Source organism: Acomys russatus, chromosome 12 (assembly GCF_903995435.1).
Source record: "Acomys russatus chromosome 12, mAcoRus1.1, whole genome shotgun sequence".
NCBI lineage: Eukaryota > Metazoa > Chordata > Mammalia > Rodentia > Muridae > Acomys > Acomys russatus.
In genome coordinates this window covers 51,266,480-51,292,052 of record NC_067148.1, presented here as the reverse complement: position 1 = coordinate 51,292,052, position 25,573 = coordinate 51,266,480, and the positions used below count along the sequence as shown (strand labels likewise).

Sequence of the window (25,573 nt, the reverse complement as noted above, 5' to 3'; positions counted from 1 at the left end):
TAAGATCTTTTACCATGACATTCTTTTTTTTTTTTTTTTTTTTTAAGAAAGACCTTGTGTGCTTGCATGTGTTTGTGGTCATAAATTTTCTTGGGTGTATGCTATGTAACTTACATTTGACAAAGGACTAACAGGAATTTCAATTAGAGAAAGACTCCTTAAATTTAGTATGTGAAAGATTTTTAATTAGTTTTTTGCAGAGATTTCACTTTCATTGTAGAATTGTTCCTCCAGGTAGAACAGGCTTGATTTCCTATCAGTGAATTTGAGGGTTGTAAGTCTGACAGTCTTTCAGTGTGTCCAGGCTTGGGAAATGTTTTCTTCATGATATGCTTATCTACTCATCCTTTGCACAGAAGTGATCTGTGAGCATAAACACAGACTGAGAATATTTACTCACACCTCTAAAGCCCACAATAACTGAGATTTCCTAGAGGATCCGAATTTTATTTTTCAAAAATCTAGAAATATCTCCTAACTGGTGATTTGTTGAGAAAATACTCTCTTCTGAATCTTTGTAGTTTATAAATTGAATGATCTTGATTTTTTTTTTTCTTCTACACATGTACATACACCGTTAATAAAAACCAACATACCTGATTTATCCGGTTGCTCTATGGGCAATTAACCGGGAGTATTATCTCAGCAGGGATAAGTGGGCAAATTACACCCGTGAAATAAATGTGCCTTTGAAGCTTAAGCACGCAGGTATCACCACACAAGGGACCGCACTAAGATTCCTCTGTGATCAATGGGGGTTTATTGATGAGTATCAGTGAATAACAAAGCGATGTCAAAAACTTTTAATAGTCTAAAAACCTGTGTTTAGCCTTTCTCTCCTGCTCAGATGCACAGTTTCTATGTGAGGAAATCGTGCACTGTTTCCTGCCCTCCCAGGGGATCAGTGCCAAGGCCAAGTGGCTCTGTTTACTGCAGTTACACAGAGAGAACAGAAATCCTCTAGAATCCTTACTCCCCTCCTCTTAATGACTGATAAGCCATTGTGGCTTTAAAAAAAAAAAATATTACTTCTGAGTCATGGCCTATAAACATAAATCCCATGTTCTCATCGGTTTGAGTGGTTTCTGACCTCAACGATATTATATATTTATAGTTTTAGATTTCTAAACACCCTCCTGCTTCTCACAAAACAAGAGTCCAGGTGATGTGAATTGACAGATGCTTTGTTAGGAGCATCCTGTGACCTGACTCTTGTACCCGCTTTGTCTCTCACTGCTCAGCAGCTCATGGTTTTAATCAATCACAGACCAAAGTTGAGCAGAAAAACGTAGAAAAGACCTTTTGATTGACTGAGCAACACTTTGAGGAATTAGGCTCTAACAAATGTTTCTATGAATTATAACTTCTGATGAGGAGAAAAATATCTACTTGGCCAATTAGGAAGAAGACAAGTAAGGGTGGATTCCAGAAAACATTTCATAATTCCAGCCCTGTAGCTTTCCTGTTAAGCTGATTCAGTGCTTTTCTAGGCCGTAAAATTTTTACTGTTATCTAGAGAAATGAAGAACTTTACCTGGAATTCTAAGCAAACATATAGATATCCGGCAGTGCTTAAAACCCCATTTTGTTTCACTGACTAGTATCAGGAAAAAAAAAAAAAAGTTGCTGGGCAAACATCATTCTGCCTTAAGTCTCTAATGTGGAAGTTGAGGCATATAAAGTATTCAAGGCTTTTTGCCACTGTTGTCCCTATGTACTGGCAAAAATAACAGCTATCTTAAAAGGACAAGACTTGCCGTGCTTCTGGGACCTGCAGGGATGTCTGCCGCACAGAGCAACAGAGCGGTTATGTCAGCGTATCCAGAGGCGAAGGGAGAGAGATAAAGGTAGCAAACGGCCTCCATCTGGTTAACCCATTACCAACAGTTTTGGAGATGGATAGACTCTTAAATTACCCACTCAGTTAAGGCGTTTAATTATCTTCTGAGAGATTTTGGAAGAGAATTTTTATTTGTCCAGAGAGGGCAATACAGATGGCTCCCCTCCCCCCCCCACCCACCCCCCGCATCATTTTTAGTAGTGCCGAACAGGTGTAAAATACTTTCTTTTGAGTGCATGTTTCATATTCTTATGCCTTTGTTGGGGGCTGTGAAACCTGGGCAGTGCCTCAAGGACCTCAACAGTATGAGAAGGTCGTGGAATGCAATTGCTGGGTGAGGATGTCTCTCTCTTTGCTGTGCTTGTCGTCTTCTCCTGTGTGGCTCCGCCCCTCAGTTACACCTGAGAGCAGGCAGAGGGACATAAAGTGTGGAGAAGTTGTAACTACGCGTTCTCTCATCGCCTCTCATCAGTCGCCGTCACGCGAACTGTCCCTGGTTCTGCCCCTGTCTGTGCAGAAAGCCTTGGATCCTTTGTCCGTGGTGCGCTTTGTGGCCATGTTTTTGTTTGGTTTGGTTCTTTTGCTTATTTGAGGCAGGGTCTCGACGTACCTCTGGCTGTCCTGTAACTCACTGTGTAGACCAGGCTAGCCTAGAATTCACAGGGATCCTCCTGCCTCTGCCTCCTCAGTGCTGAGATTAAAGGCGTGTGTGACCGTGCCTGGCTTGTTGCCATGTTTTTGCTTTGTTTTGTCTTACCTTTGCATGGCAGTCATCAAACAATCACGGCACTGCCTTAGAGTGTGGTTAGTTGAGGTGTAATGAGTCAAATTCAGTAATGCAATTGATGATTCTCTCAATATCCAAGTCAGTCTCATCATTTAGTTGTTGAAATAATTCAGGTACTATTAGCAAACTGACTAACTTCTGTATGTACCCCGTTTATTTTTTATTTGATAATGATAAAGGTGGTGGTGATGCCGCAGATGATGCGTGTATGTCTGTGTTCAGCTGAGTGCCTGGGTTCTCTCAGAATAGGGTGTTGTATCCCCTGGAACTGGGGTACAGATGCTTGTGAGCTGCCATGTCAGTTCTGGGAATCAAATGGGTCCTCTGGAAGCACAATTAATGGTCTCCCCTCTCACCCAAGACAGGGTTTCTCTGTGTAGCCTTGGCTGTCCAGGACTCATTTTGGAGACCAGGCTGGCTTCAAACTCACAGAGATCCACCTGCCTCTGCTTCCTGAGTGCTGGGAGTACAGGCGTGCTCCACCGTGCCTGGCTCAACTAATGGTCTTCACCTCTGAGCCATCTCCATTCTCAGTAATATAGTTGTGCCTCCTCTCCTCATTACTATTTATTGGACGCCTACTGTATGTATGCCGAGCCTTATATCAAATACTTCTAGTTTTCGTCAACACAACCCAACGGTTAACCCTAGTAAGCATTGTAGGACTGAGATGTCATCGTTATCCCAGGGTTACAGAAGAGGAGCTCATCAGTAGAGAGACAGTCAAGGATACATAGTAATAGCAGAGTTGAGAGGTGAAGCTGGGCAGGTGGCTTTGCGTCCCCTTCTCTTGACCTTTTCTGCTACATTGCCTGTCAGAACTAACAGATACTTGTTTCTTTCAAGTTATCAGATATGCCTAAAAGTTGAAATATTTTTAATCAACTCTGGATTCTAACCTCCAGACACTAGAAAACTTAACAGACCATATGTGCTCAAAACGCCAGGTGCCACGAGAAGGATGAAAGACAAAATCCTCTGTCTGCACCCTGATTTCTACTTTTTATTATTGACACCTCCCGGGTGGTTCCAAGGACGCCTGTTAGTGTTCCTGGACATCTTGAGCTCTGGCAACCCTCCTCAGAGAAGTCTAGGTGGCTGACCTCTGTGCCTGCCAGCTGTCCCTCTGCCCATGTCAAACATCCCTGCCTGAGCACTTCTAGAATGCTCAATAAGCTTAGAAGCCTCCCTTCCAAGGGCTCACGAGCATCTATGTCTTCTCCACTGTGGGATTCCGGCTTCCAGGGCCACCTGGAGCAGGAGGAGAGCAGATGCTGGACTTTGCATTCCCTACTTCCTTTCCGGGTCTCACTAAACTGGCAGAGTGAAACTATGAAGCTAACATGCACACTGCAAAGTAGATTAAAATATTCCTTGGGATTAAAAAAAAAAAAAAACCCATATTTTACAATGGCAACTTCTCTGTACTTTTACTCTGTGATCAACAGCTTAAACCATTTTATATTCTTGTCATTATTTCCAAGGCTAAAATTAGATTTGTTTACTTGAACCCGTAAACTGGAAGCATTTAGGCTAATTAACATTGAAACTGTGTATGGGTATATATTTATATCTCCCAGTGAAGCAATAAATCAAGAATTATTTGAGATGAGGAGCAAATAAATAGCAAACCTTATCTGAAAATTATTCCTCTGGGTTAAGCTTTTTTTTTTTTTTTTTTTTTTCTTTCACAGTAAAAGATATTTTGCTTCTAAGTTTGCCTGTGTTGTCAAGTAGATTTGGAGAAGGGTGTTTCTGTCCTGCACGTAGCAGCTGTGCTTGCTGGTTTTGTAATCTGTAATCTCAAATTGCGCTTCTATTTTGATGTCGGTGTGCCTGCATCACAGGATTCTTTTCAAGTGTTCAGACATAACCGTTTAGAATTGAAACGAGGCGTTCTAGCATTATGCGCATTCGCATCATTTCTGAGGTTCTTTTCCTGGTGTGATGGAATGAAACACGTTGGCAGGCCTCCTGCGATTCCTCCTTGCACTGCCTTGCTTATGCGAACTTAAGTCTGCTGTAGACTGGAGAGCATGTAAAACTCTGGATCCAGTCTGCCTGACTTTGCATTATTGTCAAGTCAGCGAGGATCCTAATGGAGAAGAGAGGCTGAGACAAGAAGCACCAAATCAATAGGCACAAAAGGCAGACCGACGTGCATAAATTAGCACTCCAATCGGGGAAGATAAATGTGTGTTCTCGTTCATCTTTCAAGTCATACGCACTATGGAAAAAGGTCTAAGAGATAGCACCCTGATTTATTTTCAGCTTTGTTCGAGGGTGCAGAAATGAGGGGGGAGGGAAATGCAAGTAAATTGAGCATTGAGGGAGCGCCCTGGGCTGCTGGCAGAAGATCGATGTGTCAAATACTGTGTGTAGAACTCAGCACGATATGTCCACATGGAAGATTCTGTTGAGAGTGTTCCTTACAGAAATATGAGTACTCAACAGAGGTCTCCAGAGAGCTGGCCCCATGACCAGAGAAATGAGGCTCTGATCTTCATATGCTGTACTTGCAGAGGTCTGTACACTCCTCCTACGCGCACTGACGAAACGGTGGGGAGGATTTTTTTCTGATGGTGAAGCCTGAATTTCTAGAACCAGGGCAGTCACCGATCACCTGCTACCGCTGCGCTACCCAGCAGTTTCGTTAGCTATCACCAGGTCAACTCAAGACATGCTTAGTGTGCGACAGCAATGTTGTTCATCCCCCCAGCATTCCAGGTCTACTGTGTGCCTCTCTGGGTTTGGCAGCTTTAGCATGGATGTCACAGGTGCCAGACACCACAGCTCCTAGTCATAAGGTAGCTAGTGAACTAAGAACGTTCTCTGTCACTTTTCTGTGTCCCTTCTTCTTTTTTTTTTTTTTGAAAATATACTACACTTCCTTTATTTATTGACTTGTTAAGGGGCATCTGTGCATATTCTACAGGTACACTATTATAAATATGCAACAATAAATGCAGAAGTTTCTGTATCCCTTCTAATACCTTGTCTGTACATCTTCCTACCCAGAAGGAGCTGGGTATATGAAAGGCTGCCGACTGATCTTCGCTGCCTTTGTATAAAGGGTAGAAAAGCCAGCTGTGGACTTGCCATCTTACTTGGGCGACGTCCAGCCCAGGATAGCAGCCTGGTCATTTGTGTTGTTGGTTGATTCAATTTAGGGAGATAAGGAACGTGCTAATGGTTTTATGTTGGCACGTCCCCAGAAGCCTCACATATGGGGGGAGGGAGGGAGGGAGGGAGGGAGAGAGAGAGAGAGAGAGAGAGAGAGAGAGAGAGAGAGGAGAGAGAAGGAGAGAGAGGAGAGAGTTAGTTCTGCCACCCAGGGAGATTTCAGATGTCCTCTTTCATAATACTAGAGTTCTCTGGCTTGAGTGCCTATTTTTAAAGATGTGTATGGAGTTCAGGGGTAGTTTGGCTGTTTTGTCTTTGTTTTTACTTAGGGAGCCTTCACTTCTGGGGACGTCTTCTAGAAAATTCTGTCTTAGGAAAAATACTCTCTGTATTGCTATAAGAAAAAGAGTTAATTTCTCCATGTTGTTTTGGTCCCCATAAATTGAAAAAAGAATAAAGAAAATCATGCCTGTCAAGTATCAGCCTTTCTTACTTTTTTTCTTTGCATATTTTAAAAGTAGATCCTTCCTTAGCCCTCTTCCATTATGCTTAGCTGTAATCAGTACTTTATGGTCTTATTATATAGCTTTGTTTCATTAGGGCAATGAAAATGGTATTGAACAATAGCAATATAATGCAGGAGACCAGTTTGTAATTCAGTTGGAAATTGCTAATGCAGTTGACAGTCGATAGTACAATCAGCTTGACTTTCCTGGGAAAACACGAGCTCAGTTTCCTTTGCTCCACGCACAGCTCCTCTCAGAGGGCAGGGCTGTGGAAGCGCATGGAGGCACACACACGGGGGGCACCCTTGAGAAGAAAAGCCCTTTATGATCAAACGGGGACCGCTACCTGAATTTCTGGGCAGAAATACTACTTAAGAAGGAAACTCTCCCTGAAGAGTTTCAAAGGAGGTATTCATTGGCAGTCCTGAATGCAAGCACCTGCATGACATGATCCCTCAAAACCCATCCACGTGTATATACCGCTATAGTCTTGGTGGAGAAGTAAGGTTCTAATTTAGTTGTTCCTGACTACGCAGTATCAAGGGACGATGCGCAGGCTCACCTTTGACAGGCTTACAGTGTGCAAGATGCATGCATGCACTTGCCGTTCTTGTAGGTGGCATAGTGAGCATAAGAAGATGTCTGGGAACAGGAAGGAGAGTAACCTGGGAGAAAGGTTAGGCGGAGGTAGTGGGGAGAGGGATGGTGTAATTATTTTAATGGAAAAATATAAAATAAATTAAAATTGGTGCTTTAAAGACATGTTTAGGTAGACTTTTATGACTTTTACTCTAATAGCTCAGTTGTGACAGCTGAGTCAGAACTGAATGGTGAAGTTGCCTTCGAGAGCTCAGTGTTAATCAAGAAGAAATAAAGTGAGACAAGAGATCTGATAGGGAGAGATTTATTTGGGGGAAGGGGCGGGGAGAGAGGACGGACCGGAATGGGCCTTGAAGGTAGAGAGAGACAGAGACCGAGAGACAGTGCGGGAGAGGTGGTGGGGAGGAAGGGATAGGGTGCCTGGCAGTGGCAGCAAGCGGTGACTTCAGAGGTTGATAAGCAACCCAGAGGCAGGCTAGCAGATTGACATGTGAACTAACCCGTACATAGTAAGCATGAAGCTACGTGTGCAATGTTGAGAATTCTAATTCAGTTTGTGCATGAAGATGCTGCACTGTAATTTACCAGTAAGAAAGCAAGGAATGACGTGTCCAGCTTTGAGTTGTCTTATAAATTTTCTAGTCCTTCAAACCAGCACAGTCTCATCCTATGGGGTATAACTTTTTAAATATTCTAACATCAGAGAACAACAGTATTTCCTGTTTTCATTTATTTCCAAATAGCCATCATCTTTCTTTTCTTTTTTCTTTTTTTTAAACTCTGAGAAAGGGTTTCTCTGTGTAACAGCCCTGACTGTCATGGAACTCACTCTGTAGACAAGACTGGCCTCGAACTCACAGAGAGCCATCTGTTTTTGCTTCCTGAGTGCTGGGATTAAAGGCGTGTGCCACCATGCTTAGCCATGTCCATTATCTTTAGAGATATTAATTGTGGGTTGAAGCCACCATTCTGATTTGAAAAATAAACAAAGCAAAGTTGAATGTTCTTTCAGAGGTGATTCACACATAGAAGTTTATTTCTTCGGGTTTAGTACCAGAAATCTTTATTTACACTAAAATAAAACAAAGACGCTATGTGGCTCCCATATGCCTTATTTTTCAGTTCACTTCCTCTAGTAGGTTAAGATAGCCTGTAACTTTTTAAAATTCAAAATTCTAAGCTGAAGCATGCGTTATCTTGTGCTGCAGATGATTAAGTCATTGTATGGCCGTCAGCCATGCCAGGCCCTCCCTCCCATCCTTGGGTATCACTGTGCGCGTGTTCCAGGGTGGGCGTGATGATGCCCACAGTAGGTGTTGTAATTCATTCATCTTGGAGACTTGTGTGGTCAATGCATGTCACATGATGCTCTTGCTAGCCATGGTTATTATGCCACAGGGACCAGCACTTTTAGGGACAACAGTTTACCCATTCCGCCGTGACTAGAGTCATTGTCTTTGGGTGGATTTTAGCTCTTTGCTGTTGTGAATCTCGTTTCTCAGCTACAGGGTCATTTTCCTATGTCAGTACATCTGAGTTCATCAAAGTGCACCAACCCCCCACCCCCCACCCCACCCCCACCCTCCCTGTTTACCTACACCCTGCTACAACCTTAGACAGAGTTGAAAGATGTATCCTATATTTAATTTTGTAGGATGAAAAAAAAAACCTACAGGTTCCTTTAAGCATATAAAGTGGGTTATGATTTTCATTAAATATTTGGCATGTACAAAGTAAGAACCAGATGTTGAATTAAAACTTCAACAAACAAAATTGGCCTTTTCTGTAAATAAGCTGAAAGATAAGCTATCATCACATTTATCCTACGTTGGACATAGATTCTGTGTGTAAGTTCCAGGGTGATCTAGCAGCCCCCACAGGTTTCATAAACTCACTTGTTGTTGTTGTTTTGACCTGGCTCATCAGTGCTGAGTTTGTGACTAGCCATAGCTCATGTTCTGTTTTGTTTTGTTTTCTCTCTGAGGAGAAAGAACACTTTGAACAGCAATAAAATGTTAATGTGAACACTGTGAAATTTTGGGATCTTCGATTGTACCACTGAGTGTCGAGGAAAGCCAGTTGTGACCGTTTCTTCTTAAGGCTCATGGTGCTGACTTGTCGGCCGGCATGGAGTGCCCATTATCACCTTGTTGTTTCATCATCCTTGTATCTCGTGTCCTTTGAAACTCAGGGCCTGTACAAGTGGCTCATTCAAACCTTGTAGCAAGCTGTTCCAAAACTTCTGGAAGTTCAAGAGAAAGGTCATGTATACTTGCTTTGAACTCTCGGTCTGAAAATGTATCTTTGAAAGTTGAGTTTATTAAAACGAAGAGGATGGAGAAAAACAGATACCATACTCTTGTCACTGAGATAAACAAGATTCAAATAGGTAGAGCTGTTATTGTACAGGAGGGTCCCCAAAGTGCTTGTATTTGTATTAGAAATAAATCTTGAACTGTTTATCTCTTACCTTCTCTTACATTTGCTTGGGATAGAGAAATCCATTTTTAACGTTGGCTTATTCTTGCTTATATCTTTCTGTGATCCAGGCTATAAAAGTAAATATAGGAGCCAGCTGTAGGAATGAATATCCTTTTAATAACTTCAGGGAAGTAATCATAATAGTAAGAAGTGCAAACCCATGCTTATGTGATGACCTATAGTCCTCAGCTCCCCCTCCTTAAGCCACAGGCTACCTGCCAACATGTGCATTAAATGGCAATTTCCTATGTTCTGATACTAAGAAGTATTGTGGTTTGTTGTGCTCCTAAGACACATTCACTATGATCTTTTGAAGGGTTCTAGCGTATTCTTTTTTAATTTCCAGGGTCAAGGAGGAGAGAGATGGAGTAGTGACTTTCCTATAACACCCATCATTTCTTCTCTCTCTAAGAGAAGGCCTTGCTGAAACATTGAGATAGCATGGTTGCTGGGTGACACAGTGCAGCTCCCTTAGTAATGCCATGAGTTACTTTCAGAGGTGACACCACCCCTGCTTAGGAAACAGTGGGTCTTCTTGGCACATGGGTCTTGAGCATCTCCATATGCAGGATGCTATGGGAGGTGCCAACAGCGGCTTATGCTACCCGCTGCCCTTCCCTTTCGTTTGCTTCTTCTCTGGGCATCTTTGGTTCTTATTTATTGCGTTTCATCAACTTGCTATTCATTATTATTTCTTTATTATTATAGTCACTCATATTATAACTTGAAACCACTCCACTCCTTCTATACTGCTAATTTAATGTTAAAAGCCCAGTATTAGTCACCCAGGCTCCTGTTACAAACTACAATAGACTTGGCAATTTAAATGACAGATTATTTTCCTGGAGGTAGGAGGTCCAATATAAAGATTCAGCAAAAGTTGGTTAGGGTTATCTAGATGGCTTATGAACGGTCTCTTCTCGCACGGTCTTCCCATGGCCGACAGAGGGAGCGGTGTGATGTCTCCTGTTAAGAGAGCACTAATCCTATTGGATAAAGGCTTTGGGGTAAGGTTCTGCCTTTAAGCCCCCTTTAACCTTAATTGCCCTCAGAAAGACCTGTCTCCAAATATATTCACATAGAGGGTAGGCCTTCAGCATGTCATCTAGGGATACAGATACATTAAGTGCATAATACAGCTAATAAGGAAGACGGGGTGGCGTGGGGGCGTGGAGCCCACATCTTAAATGGACAGGAGACCAAGATACGCATGTTGTAGTGGACTTGTAAGCTTTAACTGTGATGCTTGCTCTGCGCTTCCTTTACGTACAGCAGGCTCTGGTGATGATAGCTTCAGGGGAGAGCAAAACAAGTCCCAAGATAAAAACCCTGGAATATGCCTGCCTACCTGCCAGCCTTTGAGGAGTGGCCTGGATTGGCTCAGAGAAGGGTAGAAGGAAATGTTTCTAATCCCCAAGCATTGTGACTTAGCCCCAAAGATCAGAATCAGTCTTTGGTGGTGACCGGTTGGTTGTTGAGAAACTTGATTTTCTCTCCTCACTCTGGGCGAAGGCTTAGAGAGACTAGATGTTTTATATTCCTCACATCTTCTCACTGTAGCTAAACCCTGCCCGCTTTGGTCCTGACCTGAGCAGACGGGAGCCTCCAGACCCAAAGATCCTCTGGATTGCCAGCTTCTGGTTGCCGGGGACACAACTCTGAACAGAACAGTGGCTGGCAGAGGCTGAAAGGAGTCTTGGGTGTTCCTGCTAGTGTGATGGGCGGCTGCGGGGGTTTTGTGAAGCAGCCTGCTGAACCCTCTCAAATAGAGGCACCCAGTGCTGCTCAGCTGTGTAATTGGGATGGAAATGGGCCAATGAGAGGCAGCAGTTTGTGCTTAACCTTTTGGGAGTCTTGTTCCAGGAGACATTGAGGGGGGGGGCAACATTCCAAATAATAAGCTTCTCCGCCTGATTTGTAATGAATTAGTAATAAACGGCCTGGTGCTGTACGAAAGTCTGCAGATTACAGAACGGCTTCAGCTAAGAGCACGGGACCACATCTTATTTTGATCAGCTGTAGCATAGCAAAGACATGTAATTATCATAATCTAACAATTAGCTTGGCATCACTTTCCAGTGTTTAATTACCCCGATAACTGGTAATTGAATAGAGGACTTAATGACAAGAGAGAAACTTCCATTCTGCCTTAGGTGCTTAAGCTGTCTACTCGGCTAGGCATAATTTTCTAGTGTTGCTTGAACAACAGTCCTGATTATCATTTTCTGTTTTGCAGTCCGCCATTACTTTGTGTCACAATCCTGACCTTTTTTTTTTTTTTTTTTTTTTATCATGCCATTAAACTTCTGGAAACTTCACGTACGGACAGGGATTCCATCAGGTTATTATATCCTTTACATATCATTTTGTTTTCACCTAAGATGTCCCTTCTTTGGGACACCCATCAAAGGGTGGATAGGCAGCCAGGTGTTGGGGTGACTGAGACAGTTGATGCTGTACCACCTTCCAGAACACGGATGGATAAGAGACCTACAGATAATATGTCAGACACTTAGGAAGCATCAAGTCATTATTTTCCAAAAGTCTCTTCTTGATTTGGCAAAGAAAACTGAGATTTATAATTACTCTCTCCTTGTTATGATGTTTGAGGCTAAGAGTGGCCTAGAATTCTGTAGGGTACTACCATCCCACAGGGATCAAGAGTCTTACTTAGAAGTTAGCAGCTCAGTGGGCGGTTTGTTGGTTTGATAGACTCCCACATACCCTGATCATAATCAGTTTGTTCAGTTTGTTCCTAAGACCTTGGCTCTATAACCTATTTGGTGACTTTTTTCTGTACTTTGTCTTGGTCCGTTTGCGTGTGTGTGTGTGTGTGTGTGTGTGTGTGTGTGTGTGTGTGTGTGTCAGGGACTCTGCCTCATATACTTAAGGCCCTAAAACTCCAGATGGCTTAGATCCTGCTGCCTAGCTATGTCAGATGCTCCTGGCCAGCAGCAGACATGGTGAGAGAGAACCTGTTCTGCATTGTAGAAGTGACCCACATTAGGACCACACTGATTGCCAGATGCTAAATTCTTTATTTTTGTTTCAGAATCCCCCTTTGAAAACTATTTGACATGATCTGCGATGTGTCGGCTCTGGCTCTGTTAGGTCTCTGCTTGGTTAACAGGCTGACTTGGCCTGCTGACATTGACACACTCTCACTCTGTGCCTCAGGCCTCATTGGGGGCTTAAAAGCAATTAGACTGTCACCCAAAATACCCAGTCCCTTCCTAGAGAAAAGTCTTGTTTAGGCTCTGCCAATTTAATGCTTTGTTTCCTTTGGAGCTCCTCTGTCAAGCTAATAAAACAAACTCCAAATGAGTTAAAACACTGGGAGAGAGAACATTTTGTGTGTCTTGTGTTTGAAGCAGGTGTTGTTCACAGGAAATGCAATTTTTAAAAAGTCATTCATTACTGATGTACCTAATGCCAGAATAGCGGCAAGCAAGAGGTGTACATAATTCTTATGTACAATTTAATGTGGGTAATTAATATTAGATATGGGACTTTAATGTGCACACACAAAGTATGGAGAGAAAGAATCCAAAGTCACAAGTTCATGTACTATGCTACTGACAAATCCTAAGTATCCAGTCGGGAATATTATATCGTATTAATTTTAATACTAGTTAATGGAAGCTGTCAAGCTACAGGCCTCATCATTAACAAAACATGCCCATCAAGGAATTCTGTTTGGAATTTTTATAAATGGATCAACACAGCCCTTAAATCTGTAAAGTAAATATTTCATCAGCATCTCACACTTCATTGGATGAGAAGGTGTATAACGTAGCAGAAGCTATTAGCAAATGCACTATGCATATGTAGCACACACTGGACTGCATTTCCTCTGCAAAAGAATAAGAAGGACGACGGACATATCGCTGAAATGCGTATGGAAGCAAGATCACCCCTCCAGTTTGTGAGTTTCCACTTCTCTTGGACTAGCGGTTGAGACTGTTCTATAGCAGAGCCTGAAAGAGGTAGACCAGATAGCCCAGTGGTGTATGCTTTGGTCATCATCAGCTTCAGTGGATCTGGTTTCATTGAATTTACCCATGCCTTGAACTCTTGAGAGGCCACCGTGAAGAGAGCTGATTACCAGCTGATCCCAAAGCTCCTCCTGTGTTAGCCCAGGAGAGAGGAGGAGGAGTTTAAAATTAGCAAAACAAATATTTGTTCAGCCCTCAGTGATGCTGCTGCCATTGATCTGTGCCAAGCTTCACTTGCTGCTTATATTTCATGATTTAACCTCTGCAGGAAAACAAAACAAGAAGAACATCTTCAGGTTTAGGGTAAGGACTATAAGGCCTGCATTCTGTGCCCAGAGGAAAAGCCGAAGGAGCCCAGAGAGGTGTGTGAAGCAACAGAGTTGCCGTCCTGCCAAATGCACAGAGCATTTATGAGCCAAAGCCTGTGTCTCCTACGGGGCCCATTGGGCTCCTTTTGGGATGAATGAGAAATTCTTCTGGCTAACAGACACATCTTATTCTGTAATTAGACTTTAAATCAAAACTAGTGGAATTGAAAGACAGTGCTGCTGAGACATATTCACTGTAGATTTAGTTTAAAATTTGAGAGGAAACCTGAGCTGATAAATTTGCTTAATCTTTTGATCATAAATCATATCCTCCTTTCACATTTCAGTTGCAGAATGTAATCCATTAGGTTGCCCTGTAATTAAAGAGGTGACAGCGGAGTCCTGTTCAAATAGGAATCACCTCTTGACATATTAAAATGCATTTCAAACGTAGTAATCAACTATCCGATTGGGGAGAAATAACATTTTCATTGTTGAATCCTCCAAGACATCACCTGAAGGGAAATAAAAAGTGCCCTGAAGCTTCCTAACTTCTGATGGCGCCGACTCCTCTCAGTGAGGCCATTTCTGTATGTACGAAGTGAAGCCATTTCACTCAGGAGCTGCTTGATAAAATACCTCACTCTGTATTTCCCTGGAAGCAAGCTCTCTGCTGTGCCAGCAACATATGCTAAAGGCCAATTTAGAGTGTTTTAAATATGCACCGTCCCCTTCCTTTTCCAGCTGCTAAAATGAAATGCATTTTGGCTTTAGCAAATCGGGGGGGGGGGGGGGGGATGCTACTAGAGAGTGTGTCTACTGGAATCCAGGCCACTGCCTGTGTCTTTCTTCTGTTTGCCCTCTCTAGCTGTCAGTGTCCACAACACAGGGGCATATGGTAGAGGAAGGAATAAGGTCAGTGACACGAACAAGCATTCACTGCCAAAGGCAGCTGGGCCCTATCTATTTGCTTTAACAAAGAGTCACCGAAGGACAGGATTAAGTTAAGAACTCCGCTGATAAAGAACCCAAGTACTCAAGGACTCGATGGCCCATTTTTCAGTGACCCAGAGTGGAAAATAAAGTGGTTAGGAGGACAGAGATGTTATAGTTCAAGCTAACCCCTGCCGTCAACATGATACTTTCGCTCCTAGCCCGGTAAGAATGTGAAGACACGTGATTGAGAACTAAATGAGAAGACAGTTGTCATCTCCTCTCTACATTTGATTTGAGCTTTGAGGCTTCAGTCCTGACTTACTTCCACTGCACAGGTTAGCTAAGGGAAAAGGTATTAACGGTGGTTTTAAATTGATAATCAAGATTAAATGTAGCAGTACCACGGAAAGCCATCAGCCACATACTTTGAGACACATCCACTTACCCGCATGGAGAGGCGTATTTCCCAGCTCTCTCGTATTTCTTGCCTTCCGTGGTCACTTTGCCACAAGTAGTCCCTGAGATGTGCCTTTCCTCTAGCTATTCAGGTGGCTACACTGTCTTCTCTATCAAGTTTATAACTCACTATGGGTATTGGGGATGACTAAAGGGGTTTAGTTCTTGTCCTGAATTTTTTTCTTAGTCAAGTAAAATGGAGCTTTTACAGTATAGATGGCCCTGATACTCAACCAGTCTACTGGCAAATTTTGATAGATATATGAAATATATATTTCTATAAGAGAATATATATTATTGCATGTTATGTGGAACATTGGCCTGAGCAGCCATGGGTCCCAGTGAGGATCAGGGGTCATCTTTCTATGAGTGTGAGATGTTCCTGGCTGCTAAGATATTTACATTATGAGAACAGTCTCAATGGTAAGTGGTTTATGCAGACTAAATCCCCACACTAAATGTGGTGAGTGCTTATGCTTCTATGCGGTGAGCCACGGTGATAATTTAGTAAGGAGTGGAGGAATGATCGCTGCCAGATGCTATAGTTTTAAAAAGGATACAGCCATCTCAAAGAGGTCACAAGTACAGACAGAGTAGATAAAGTTGGGGGGAGTAAAAAGGGGAAGAAAATGGCAGGAAAAGTTCTAAGGAATTGACTAGCCTGTCAAAGTGGTAGCTGTGTGCCCCATGGCACCTGTAAAACACTGGCATGCAAAGTCTTACTGGATTCTTTCTACATGTGCATTTCCTCTTTAATGTGAGCACAAGTTCCTGAAAGCTGTTTCCTGATGGGAGAAGATCCCTTTACGTGGATGGCTGCTGAGCCCAAGAACACTGTATTCTGTGTGTGAGTCAAGAGCTGACGCTGCCATCCGAGGCTTATCTTAAATGCGGATGCTCCCTTAGCTGTTGGTTTAGGGTTTTGGAATCAAGTGGCTAGGCAGGGAAGAGAGGAACAGGGCTCGGCCTATGCTGATGTCACCCTAAAGTAAACTAGTTCCCACTCTTTAAGACGGTGTTACTGTAAGAAAGAGAGGCTGATAGGACTGTGGAGCTGTCCCGCTCTGGGGCCATCCTGGCTACAAAGACATGTAAGACTTGGGTTCTGACTTTAGCCCCACTTCCTATTTACCGTGAAAAATTGAGCTAAGAGGATAGTAACCTCTCTAGGTTCTGTTCCTGATTGGTAACACACACACCCTAACTACTCAACGTAGCTGTTTGGAGTATTTCATGGTATATGCATTTGGTCTAAATAGAGCACACACAGACCCCAAGTACAGCAAATGCTTACTGTGTCAGTAAATGGGAAAGAGAAACGAAACCCCATGGAGGGTGAGAATTGTCTCTCTAGGGGATATGCAGCGGACCTAGGGACGTGATGTTAGCGATTTAATCTCTTAGGAGTTGTACTGTGAAGAGCATTAGCTCAGAGGTCAGATGGCTTTGCTTTCAGTTTCCCCTCTACCTCTAACTAGCTGTGAGCACCGGGCACATCGCTTGATTCCTTAATCTCGGCTTCTTTGTCTTTGAATGGATATAACAACAGTGAGTGTTCTGTAGTGCTGTGATGAATATTAAACCGAAATAATGAATGCGACGTAGTAAGTACTCAGTGTTAGTCACGCTTGCGTATTTCTCTGCAGTGAGGAGGCCGTGGTCACTGTGCACCCAAAGTGGGGAGTTGGTATAAAATGAGACTATCTAATCCTATCTTTTTCTTTTATATTTGAGCATATTATATAACACCTCTCATAAATTTCAGTCACTGTTTATACACACGTACATACATACATACATACATACATACATACATACATACACACATATCTCCTATTCTTTGACATATGCATTAGTAAACAAACTTGTGTACATCATTAAAGGTCTGAAACAAAACAGACAGGCCCATAATCCTTCAGTTAGGAGGTAGATACAAGAGGTTTAAGAGTTTAAGGCGATTCTTGCAACACAGCAAGTTCAAACACAGTCTCTGCTACAATGTCACCCTGTCTCAAAAGGCAGACAAGCAAGCAAGGATCTGAAACAGGGATGCAAATTGACTATGATAGGTTATTGTCTTCAGAGATTGACAGGAGAGTAGAAATATTAATTTCTAGAACAATCACATATGTAAAATGGACACCTCAGTACTTCACTTATCTCACAAACAAGTACAAAAATCACCCGAAGGGAGTACTGGTCAACCCAGTGTAGAATGGATTTCTCAATTCTGTAGTTTGTTTTATTAAAATGTTAATAACATTAACAGAGACGAAGATGGAAAAGATAAACTAGTACCAAAAAAAAAAAAGAAAAAAGTGACAATGTGGCCTTTAATTTTAGAAAAACAGAATTATAGAGTAAGGGAATAACAGAATGAGTCCAGGTAATGACAGTGTTAATTTTCATTTTCAATTTGAGCACTTTCAAATGCTAGTCAAGCTAGCGTTGAGTGACACTTAGGGAAAGAAAAAAAAAAACCTTCCCCCTTGAATGTCTTTAAAATCTATAATACTAATATAATAGTAGAAAGTGCATCTAGGCCTTGCCTTCTGCTGCAGTTCTTGCCTGGCTCTCATCCAGAGCTGTCAGGCTCCTCTTGAGTGCTGGTGATTCATGGCCCAGCACCCTTTTATCTGAACATTGCAATGTCTTTTTTTTGTACTTTAGCAGGGATTGTTGCCTTGATGTTCAAAAAAATCTCTTAAAAGCAACAGTCTTTCCTTGCGTCTTGACAAATCACTGTCTGCCAGTAATGAGGAAGAGGGAAATTCATGATCAGTGTGAACACAAAATAAGAAAGACTCATGGTTCTCTTTGTAAGGACCGGCCATCTCTTTGAGGAGCCCAGCTCTGAGCACTTCCCGTTGTTTCTCTCACTTCAAACCTTAAGATGCTCTTCCTATGCTTCCTCAGCTGAGACTTGAGGGGCCACAGGAGGCAAGCAAGCCAGATTCTCATTGCTTTCCTATCTTACGTGTAAGGAAATTGAGCCTCTGGATGATCTATGACTTCCACTCACCAGATCCAGTTCTTAAAGCCAGAATGCTCACTCAATGAGTGGTCCTAGCACGCTCTTTCTTTCTTCCTTCCTTCCTTCCTTTCTTTCTTTCTTTCTTTCTTTCTTTCTTTCTTTCTTTCTTTCTTAACAATGTTGCCTCTCTCTAGGGAATCTTTCTTAGAGAATATTTAGCATTGAGAATCAAAGTTGTCTATTTCTCCCAGGCTGCACGTTAGTCATTAGTCCCGAGGTGCTCAAGGTTTCCTTTATGCTTGCATTGTACATTTTAAGAACACATTGAGGGCATGACGAGGATCTCAGAAGGACCCTGGGAACCATCCCAGGGAAAACCAAAAGGAGGAGAATTTTCATGCGTGGGGAAAGGAGGGATGCAGACACAGCTGACATCTCTAAATGTTTTATGGACTACCTTGTAGAGGAGGAATTAAATTCGCCCTTTGTAACTCCAGGCAGCAGAGGTAGGATCAGTGGGTAAAAATTACACAGAAGCAGATTTATGATCGATACAGGAAGAGAGTTTCTAACATTTAGAGATGTCCAAAAATGGAATTGACCAGCTCATCATCACTGGGAAGTGTTCATGTGAGACTGACTGTCCAGCTTGAAGATTACGGGACTTTACGAGTGTTGTATTTCAGCGGTAACATGGTTTTATGGTGAACCTTTCTGAGGGCTTAGGGAAGAATTTCCTCACTTGCTCAAAACAAAAGCATCTTTTGTAAGCTTTCCTGCTGCCGTGACTTTAGACTGGGCAAGACTTGTTCATGTGATTCCTGCTTCTCATCTCACCGTGTCCTCTGAAATGCTTCTTCAGCTGATTGGGAAAGATACTAATTAAAACAGAGGAGCCATAGTTTTATAAAAATTGAACCGAATCATGCGTTTTCAGGGTTGCACGTGTGTGTCTGTGTGTCTGTCTGTGTATCTGTATATGAGTCTATTTTTAGCATTTCAAATCAGGCTGTAAATCCTAACAGTGCTCAGTAAGGACTTTTCATGCTAAATGTTTTAGCTCCAGAATTACTGAAGGATACAACTGTTAGTTCCAAGCAGAAATGCCTTCCTGTATGACTTATCTTACTATTTCCTTCTGTTTCTAACAGATTCCAGAGGGGTGACTACCACATTGATGTCTGTATCAATGACTACCTGGATGTTTTCTGCCCTCACTATGAGGACTCTGTCCCAGAAGATAAGACTGAGCGCTATGTCCTCTACATGGTAAACTTTGACGGCTACAGTGCCTGCGACCACACTTCCAAAGGGTTCAAGAGATGGGAATGTAACCGGCCTCACTCTCCAAATGGACCACTGAAGTTTTCTGAGAAATTCCAGCTCTTCACTCCCTTTTCTCTAGGATTTGAATTCAGGCCAGGCCGAGAGTATTTCTACATCTGTGAGTACATGGACATTTATTATGTTGTGGGGCAGCTGCAAAACTCAGACTGGTTTTTTTTTCTTCTTCTTCTTCTTCTTGTTATTGTTGTTTTTTTCTAACCTATGTTTTGGAGAAGCACAGAGCTGGCCTCTGCATTACAGATGTCTCCTTGTAAATGCATACATCGTGATCCCTAGATACATTAGCTTAGAATTGAGAGCCCAAATTAGATTAAAGACACAGCGCCTCTTCCCCTATGAAATGGCGTGTCAGCCTGTTCAGTGAACCATTGCTGACTTGTATTTCTTTTAAATGAAAATTGCCAGGACTTTTTTTTTCAAAGCTTAGGGAAAGGGAAAAAAAAAAGATTCCTGAAAAAAAAAATTAAAGGAAATAATTAAATTTACATAACTTGGAGTTGTTGCATTTCTTATTCAGGTGTCAGCAGTATCCTTTTAGTCAGCCACAGTTTTAGTGGAGAAAGCCACAACTCCTGCAAATGTCAGCATGCTGACGAGAAATACTTGCTTTGCACCAAGGAGAAAAGACAATTATTAGGAGCAGCTGTGTCTTTAGACAGGCAAGTGTGAAGAAGTATCTTGGAAGAGTTCCAGGGGGACTAGATGCTCACCTGTGAGCATCGTGTGTCCTGTCCTGAGAGGACTCTGACTGTTCTCAGCAGACCTGCATTAATCACAATGCCACGGCCTGCTTTATTCTCCATCAGGAGCAGTGCCACTTTTCCAGGTGTCATACTGTCCTAGATTGTTCCTAAATGCTTCCGAGACTTTACTATGCACGAGACACCTGAGGCTCTGGTTGTCACACACATGTGGACTGGACATCTGAGGTGGAACATAAGATTGAGCATGCATAGAGTTCCCAGCCATCACCATGTTGCAGGCCCATGAACCACATATTGAATTACAGAGTTCTAGATGATACCAACTGTAGGGCTCTTGGTACATAGCTGAACTTTTTTTTTGTTTTTAAGTATCAAATATTTAAATAGTCTAGCCTTCACCATGTAGTCCACTGTTGGCTGAAGGACATGAAACCTTGTGTGTTCATGGTGCACTTACTGAAGAGCTCGTGTTGGCTCTGAATTGGGAGGTGTGAGGTGAAGATGCTTTGTACTTTTAGTAAGAGGCAGACTTGTAAGGAGGCAATTCGGGTAAGGACAGCTGCCACTGAGTAAGGGCCAGCAAGGGACTCAGGAAGACCTGCCACTAACCTGCTTCAGGCCTCAGGAAGCACAGTTGCTCTGGGTGTGTGAAGATCTACCTGGTACTACTCTAAACATTTGGCGGCATTCTTTCACATTAGCTTGCCAGACAAACTAGATAGAGAACATTCCTGATTTTCTGACTCAGTCCTTCTACCCAAATGACTCCACCCACATAGTGTAGACCCACTGAACTTTCTAGCTCTTCTCCATCTTCAGAAAACAGAATTTTATAGCAAGTGAGATTTCACTGGCACCACGGCTCGCTTACTTATATTGGAATAGAATTTTAAGAGGAAATTGGACAGTACCAGTTTTACTATTTTGATACATACTTCAGCTATTAGTCATGAGAAAACATGTAAAAAGCCTTGATACCATCTCACATTCAGTCCATAAAAAATAAGAAAAGGAAGATTGAGTCTCACAGATGCAGGAAACACTGGCACCCAGTGACCCCTCACGTTCTCAGGCAGTGCACTCTGAGCGTCACTGTGTCGGTCCTTTCTGAAAAAATGGTATTCAGAAGAGAGAGAGGGAAAGAGAAGGTATTCAGTGGTGGGCAGCATTGGTTTCATTAATTCTCCAACTGTAAGGTGGGGAAGTTATTACCAGAACCGGTGTCTTCTCACTGACTTTTCAGACTTAAAAACCAACAAAAGCATAAACCGGAAATAAAGAGATAATATCAAGATGGGAAGCACACTCACCATGTGTGCTAACTAGCTGATTGCATGGTTATTAGAAATTATAGAATCCATTGAGGGTCATAAGCAAGACGTTATCCACATACACTAGAGTGCTCAGGACTAAGTCTTCCTCATTTGTGGTTCAATTCAATATTTCACTAAAAATCATTATGTGTCTTCTATAACATTCATTTAACGGAGTCATTTAACTGTCAAGGGCTCCCGTCAAAGTAATTGTTCCAAAATGCTTCAAAATATCAAGAGCTTTTTGCTGTTCAGCTGAGTTTAACTTAAATTACTTTTTTTTAAATGAAAGGTAAAACAGCGCAAAATTAAGCAGCAAAGCAATATTCATTAACTAGAAGCACGGTGGCCTGATGTTCAGTTAAATGGGATTTTCAACCATGTTTTCAACCCACAAAAGTGTCCCTCCCTCTCTGCCCCGTGGTGCAAGGCTCCCCTATCTTTCTCTGTGGAGAGCAGTGGCAGAGCTAGGATGGATGTGCGTCTTAGCATGTTTAATGTGCTTTCTCATAATTAAAGCACAGGATTCTTAGGGGAGAAATGGTCCTCGGTTAAGTCTCCTTTCTGCTAAGATGTGTGGGATGGACAACACGGTAGGGAAATGGCTTTCTTTACACTCGTTACACTCGTTTCTTCTCAGAAACAAGCTAAACTGCCCGATAGTTGTGAGGACAAGGGACCAAGTCTTGTTGCATCTCTTCTTACGCCTCCAAAATCAGGAAAAGCAAAAACACGTATGGCCTGGTGTCTGTTCCACTTCAGGCTTATACGCCACCGCTGTGAGGCAGGGTGCCAGAAGTCGGCTGGAAACAGATTTGGTGGGAAGAAAAGGCCGGTGTTTCAAAGCATGGGTACCCAGACTCGGACAAGACACAGACCAGAGAGGTCTTATTAATATCTGCCTTATCTCGATAAGATTTCTTACCTTTATAATTGCTTTTTGTCATGTAAATTAAGAAAAAACGTAATGGTTGGCTCTTTATGTGAAGTGCCTGATTTGCCTTCAAGATGAAGTGTCCTTTGCTGGTCCACTTCCTTTATTCATCCCAAGCGACTGTTTTTCCCTGCTGTCCTTCTCTCAGGAATAGGCTGAAGATCAGACCTGTGGCACACTGGGGCCGCTCCAGAAGTTTCTAATCTGTGGTAGCTAGCCTAAGAGACTGGCATCCTAGAGGGACTATGAAAAGACCAGTGGTGTTTCCCTCAGTAGGAATAGGTTCTCAGAACTGCCAGTCAGCTGACCAAGGAAATAGTTATTTATATAGACTTGATACAAGCATGGTCAACCTGCTGCCCATAGCTTGAATATATCCTATGTCAGCAACGGCCATGAATATGGCCCTGCATATTCCTACATATCAGTAGATCACAGCTTTGAAGCCCAGTGTCAAAAGGATGCACTTTTATAAGGAAATAAAAATTTTAGAAATTAAAAATGCTCTTAAAGACATATCTCATAAATATTAACCTATAGAGAACATGATTAGAAGAACTATTTCTGCTCTCATATCTAAATGAGAAGAGATAAGAGAAATCACTAAAATAAGGCCATTAAGTTACTTTTTAAGTTCACAGAAATACCAATTTGAAGGCATCCTTTTGTTGAGGGACAGAAACACAGTGATTACCTGCCTCTTCCATGGCTATAATGAGCCACTTGAACCTGAGTGAATCACTAATATCTTTGGAATTCTAAGGCTACGTCTGGAAAACAATGTGACTGAAATGAATGATTTCAGAAATCACTTGGAACTTTAATATTCTCATGTTATTAATTTTTATCTGAGTCCCGTGGCTTCTTCTAGGAGATAAAATCTGAGCAGTGGCCCAACGCAGAGCCTAGTGGGTTTCAGTAAACAGAGACAATGGGGAAATATGGGGAAACCTTTGAGAGCACACAGAGCGGAGAGCAGTTTTGGATCCCTGCTCTTCACGTCACTGCTGTCTGTATTCTCCTAGTGTGGCAAGCTCCTCTGTGAGTCCCCAGCTCCCAGCCCAGTTGCATCCCAACTGAACCAGGGCGGCAGCAAGGTGCCCCATAGCTGTACTCTTTAATTTCCCAGCCCTCACCCCCTCTGATGTCCTCCTTGCTACAGCCTTGAGGTCCTCCATCTTATTCCATTTAGCTATACAGCACACCGCACCCCCTCCCCCTCAACCCCCACCCCCCACCCTCGCCGTGTTGGGGTTTGGGTACTTTAATGCCTTCCCGACTCATTCATGTCCCTTGCTCTCACTCTATCTTAGAGGTATGTTGGTAAATGTCTTTATCAGAAAGGTGGAATAAAAATATAAAAATAACACTCTTATCATATTCTCTGCCCTCTTACTGTCTTGCGCAATTATTTTTCCTCAGGCACTTATCACTCCTGACATTAAATATTTATGATTTATTGCTCACAGCTCCTTCTGCCCTGTGGCATGTTTGTCATGGAGAGCATGTTCAATAACTAGGAGTAAACAGTGTTTACAGGGCACATACTCTGTTCCCAAAGTGCTGTTCTGAGCACTTTGCAATTAAAATTGTACTGTGAGTTAGTGTTCGTTTTTGTTTTTGTTTTTGTTTTTGTTTTTTTGCCCCCCTACCGCCCCCCACCTCTCTCTCTCTTGTGTGTATGTGAGGAAATTGAGGCAGAGGTCCGCCAGGTAAACTGCAAAAGGCTTGCATAGGTACAAACTGACTAATGGAGAAGAAATTGGGGCATGTACAACTAAAGGAAATGAAAAGATTAAAAATCTAAAGTCTTGTGTACTTCAAAGGGAAGAGCATAGGTTTTTACTTTTAAGAGATCAGAGATGGTTTCCGGAGAGATGACTCAGTGGATAAAGTTCTTGCCAGACAAGTGCGAGGACCTGTCTTTGGACCCTTAGCACCTGTATGACTGTTGGGCGGGTGTGGTGGCATGCCTGTCATCTCAGCACACAGAGAACAGAGACATTTGCACACCTTCAGCTCTTTGCCGGATGCTTTCCCATCTCCAGAAGATACACTCTTAGTTCTCACTCTAGGTAACTTCTAAAGCCACAAAAGTTGCATTTTTCTAAGACAACAGCACTAAATCCGCCACATGTGTAGAGCACCATGTCCAAATTGAGTAATAGCTATCCCCGTGACCTTACCTAGTGAATCTCAGTGAATGACTTCCTACAGGTAAGCGTCATTTCCTGAAACTGACAGTATAAAAACAGGACGGTAGGTGTGTTCCGTGTGATTCATCGCTGGGCACATTCTATGCATGGGCACACTTTCCACAGATCCTTCGTGTAGCTTCACGATTGCATTGTAGCTGTCAATGCTCCATGGATCTTAGTATTTTATAGCTTTGTCTTAGGATAATTCCATATGCTCCACACATTAACAAAATGGTCTGGACTCCTAGATAGGGCTTGGTGAGAGGACCCAGATCCACTCCAGAAACTGATCGCACAGTGTGGTTTATTGAACAGCCTATTGTAAGTATGAGAACACCCAGCAAAATAGAGCATTAGCATAAAGGGCACTTCTCTTCACTTGCCAGTCGGCTCCAAGAGCTTTTCTGTAGGTGAACTGTGTGGAAGTCTTGAGTATGATTTCTTATGGGAGTGTCTATAAAAATAAATGGGGGGAGGGCTCAACAAAACAGAAAATATACCCAGTCACGATACTGGCAAAAAAAAAAAAAATGTGTATGTTCAAGGAGAAATAGTATAAAACAACACACCTAGAAGAGCTGCCCAGTAGATTAAACTGGAATGACTATGTGCCGTAATAGTTTAGCACATACGGAAAAAAGATTAACTTTAAAGCATTTGTATGGCGTAGTCTATAGCAGCTCGGATGCTTGCTAATGTTTTTTTTTTTTTTTAATTTTTATTTTAGTTTTATAAAATTATTCAGATTATAACTCAATTGTTATCCCATCACTTGTATCCTCCCATTCCTCCCTCTCTCCCTCCCACTTTCACCCTCTTCCCCTCCTCTATGTTTTTAACTTTGTGGAAATAACATGGCATCAGAGAAGAGTAGAATGTGATTAAAATTATTTTTCTTAGAAACTGTATTCACTCTGGGTATTGCAGCCATGGGCTTATTCTAAGGATTTATTTGTTTATTGTCTTGCTTTTTTTTTTTTTTTTTTTTTTTTGCTTTTTTGAGTTAGGGTTTCTCTGTGTAGCCCTGGCAAGACAGGGTTTCTGTTTAGCCCTTTAGCCCTTGCTGTCCTA

At 42.3% G+C, this 25,573-nt stretch overlaps 1 protein-coding gene across 3 annotated transcripts in view; it reads left to right on the top strand.

The window, feature by feature from the left end:
- Positions 1-25,573, top strand: part of Efna5 (ephrin A5) — a 275,239-nt gene that overhangs the window by 205,917 nt on the left and 43,749 nt on the right. For all 3 annotated transcript variants that reach the window (XM_051154433.1, XM_051154431.1, XM_051154432.1), the window contains exon 2: positions 19,158-19,450. In XM_051154433.1, the coding sequence (XP_051010390.1) occupies positions 19,158-19,450 (293 nt within the window). The remainder of the gene's footprint in view (positions 1-19,157; positions 19,451-25,573) is intronic.